Genomic DNA, 3,049 nt, shown 5'->3' with positions numbered 1-3,049 from the left:
TCCAGTGAAATATATTTATGTTTGTGGTTGTAATGTGACAAAATATGGAAAAGTTCAAGGGGTATGAATACTTATGCAAACCACTGTAATTCAATATCAGTATGTGATTACTTTTGTTTGAGTAAAGACGCAGCCAACCAATCAACTGGCTCCGCCCTCTTGATTGACAGACCAAGTCATTCTGCTGAAAAGTGTTATCAGTGTTGTTCAACAATTGGAAGCTCAAACAATGCGCAAAACTGCTGTTTTGTTGTAAATGTGAGTGATGTTATATAATGGAATAGTTTTAATGGACTTTCATATAAAAAATAAGGTTATGCAGACAGGTAAAGCAATAATATATACACGGTTACATTTACGTGTATTTATAAATAAAATATAAAGCAGCATTATACACAAGTTCATAAAAAAGTATTAGCAATGGTAGTTAACATGAATGATCCAATTTATGCCAGTTTTTTTTCCAGACATTCAAATATTAAAATTATGCGCCTTTATAATCCCTTTACATAAAAGTATATATTTAAGAAGTTGTAATTTCATAAATATATAAATTAAATTATAACTTCTTAAATTATACTTTGGTCAAATTTTTATTATGTTTTAGTACAACATTCAATAGAAAACATTGTACTCGTGATTCATTCACAATGAACATAAAATATTATTAAAAATAGGATGACATTCAAGAGGCTTCTTAAAAATAAAATTTAAAAAAACGTACGTACACTCACACAGAACATTGGAACTTCGACCTAACCCAATTTGGCTTTAGATTAGATTTTTTTGGGACTAGAATGAGCGTCATCRTAATAAGTTCAAGCCATTTACCATTTATTTCACTTGAGTAAGTTCAGATTCTTTATGCTCTTTTCCAGGTGAAACAACGAGCCGATGAGTGCATTCTGGTTCTGGATAGACTCACGGAGATCAACTCGGGTGTAGCTGTTCAAAATGTTTTACAGACACAGTTCGACTGGACAACACTGCAGGTGGTTTCCTCAGCCTTGGGCTTTTTAGCCAGTGTCTCACTGAGCTGCAACTGTTGGGAGACAAACTGCGAACAGCATTTGAATGGGAGTTAAATGTTTCTTGGGGCAGGTTCTCAATTTTCTTTTGATTTGCAGTGTGTTGCTCTCGTGTTGCAGGAATTTTGAACATGTTCAAACCATTTGCATATGAGTGTTTTGTCTCAAAATCATTACGGGCAGAACACTTCTCTATTCAGTTCCTGAGAGTCAGAAAATGCAAAATATGTGAGACATCTTTGTGAAGGAGGGGGCCAACCTATGAAGCTAAACTGTGACTGATTACAGAAACAATGAGAAACTCATGCTACATGCTCCATGTGATTTTGCAGTCATAATGTAGTACAAAAGTTGTGAGGACTTGCATCTCACAAACTTTGATCCAAATTACACTTGTAGTTTTGACATTTGTGTGACATACGCATGTGTCTCAGTTTGATGTGATTCAAAGGGAAAATTTGCGTATTTTTAAGCAATTTAATGTTACTAACAATTCCCCAAGTGTTACAGCCCAGTGAGATACTGTACTGTCTTCAGGTTTTCACATTGTGCAAAAAACAAGCCTGAGCATCATCTGGCATCCCACCAATGTAAACAAAACTGGCAAATAATCTTGTAACAGGGTATATACAGAAAATCTTAAGTTAAATTTAATACCTTTTTAATACTGTCCCAATACTTTTTAATGCCAACACGACTTCAAGCTGCAACTGTAGTAGAAACCTTTTTAACGTATTATTAAAGTTAATGGATACATAGTTACTTCTTTGCCTCAATTAAACGCTGACCTATATACAATTAATTTTTATTTAACCCTTAAGACAAAGAAGTGATTTCATTACTGTGTGTAGGATGAGTTCATACCCTTCTCCAGTACTATCAGCAACAGGTCATCTGCTCTTGCAAGCCCCAGGAACTCGGAACAAAAACACTTTGATTTCATACAACCTCTAAAGAACCAATGCATACAGTATGTCTGTTTTTTTAAACATATTAAAACTTTTGTCAAATGTGAACGAATGGTCCAGCTTTGGGTTAGCACCCAAATCACCACCCCCACCACATACACAGAGAGMGTTTTACCCTCACAATCACCATCTTCTGTCTGCATATACATTGTTAAAACCAGCATATTACTACAAAAGAACTGTAAAGGCAAATTTCTATCAATCAAGCCCATTAAAAAATTGCAGTTTTCAGTTATTTCATACTAAACAGAGGATTACATGTACATATATGTAGGGGAGGCCGGGGACAATAGCAACAAGGGACGGTTGCAACACGTCTCCAAACAGAAACAAGCTAAAGTGATGACACTCACACTGTACATGCTCAGTTAGATGCCCCACCTTGCAAAGAAAAAGTAAACGGATTCAAAAACTGCTCTAGGATTTATTTGGAAGAAAAACTGTTTTTGAGGTACCAAAGTGTTTTTTTGCCCGGCTTTATTTTTGTTATACTGTTGTCACTGTTTATGTGATCCAGCTCAAACTTATATGGTTTAAACATGTGATATGTTTACTTTTAACTAATATGGCAATTTATCAAGATCAGCTAACACATGAGGTTTTATCATGGCTGACAGGAAGGGGGACTCATACCTGTAATTTTTGTTTTTCCCTGTCTCACTCCTCCTCTCCTGTCTCACTCCTCCTCTCCTGTCTCACTCCTCCTCTCCTGTCTCACTCCTTCTCTTCGGTCTCACTCCTCTCCTGTCTCACTCCTCCTCTCCGGTCTCACTCCTCCTCTCCTGTCTCACTCCTTCTCTTCGGTCTCACTCCTCTCCTGTCTCACTCCTCCACTCCGGTCTCACTCCTCCTCTCCTGTCTCACTCCTTCTCTTCGGTCTCACTCCACTCCGGTCTCACTCCTTCTCTTCGGTCTCACTCCTCTCTTGTCTCACTCCTCCTCTCCTGTCTCACTCCTCTCCTGTCTCACTCCTCCTCTCCTGTCTCACTCCTTCTCTTCGGTCTCACTCCTCTCCTGTCTCACTCCTCCTCTCCTGTCTCACTCCTCCTCTTC

The 3,049-nt window shown here is 37.9% G+C and overlaps 1 protein-coding gene across 1 annotated transcript in view; it reads left to right on the top strand.

Moving 5' to 3' along the window:
• Positions 1 to 3,049, top strand: part of pla2g7 (phospholipase A2, group VII (platelet-activating factor acetylhydrolase, plasma)) — a gene marked incomplete at its 5' end in the record, with an annotated part of 45,396 nt that overhangs the window by 24,096 nt on the left and 18,251 nt on the right. The window contains 1 exon segment of the mRNA XM_014002831.1: positions 879 to 992. Within this exon segment, the coding sequence (XP_013858285.1) occupies positions 879 to 992 (114 nt within the window).

The sequence above is a fragment of the Austrofundulus limnaeus genome, unplaced genomic scaffold (genome assembly GCF_001266775.1).
Source record: "Austrofundulus limnaeus strain Quisiro unplaced genomic scaffold, Austrofundulus_limnaeus-1.0 Scaffold15, whole genome shotgun sequence".
Lineage (NCBI taxonomy): Eukaryota > Metazoa > Chordata > Actinopteri > Cyprinodontiformes > Rivulidae > Austrofundulus > Austrofundulus limnaeus.
The sequence above is the reverse complement of the archived record's forward strand: the minus strand, read 5'-3'. Positions and strand labels throughout refer to the sequence as shown.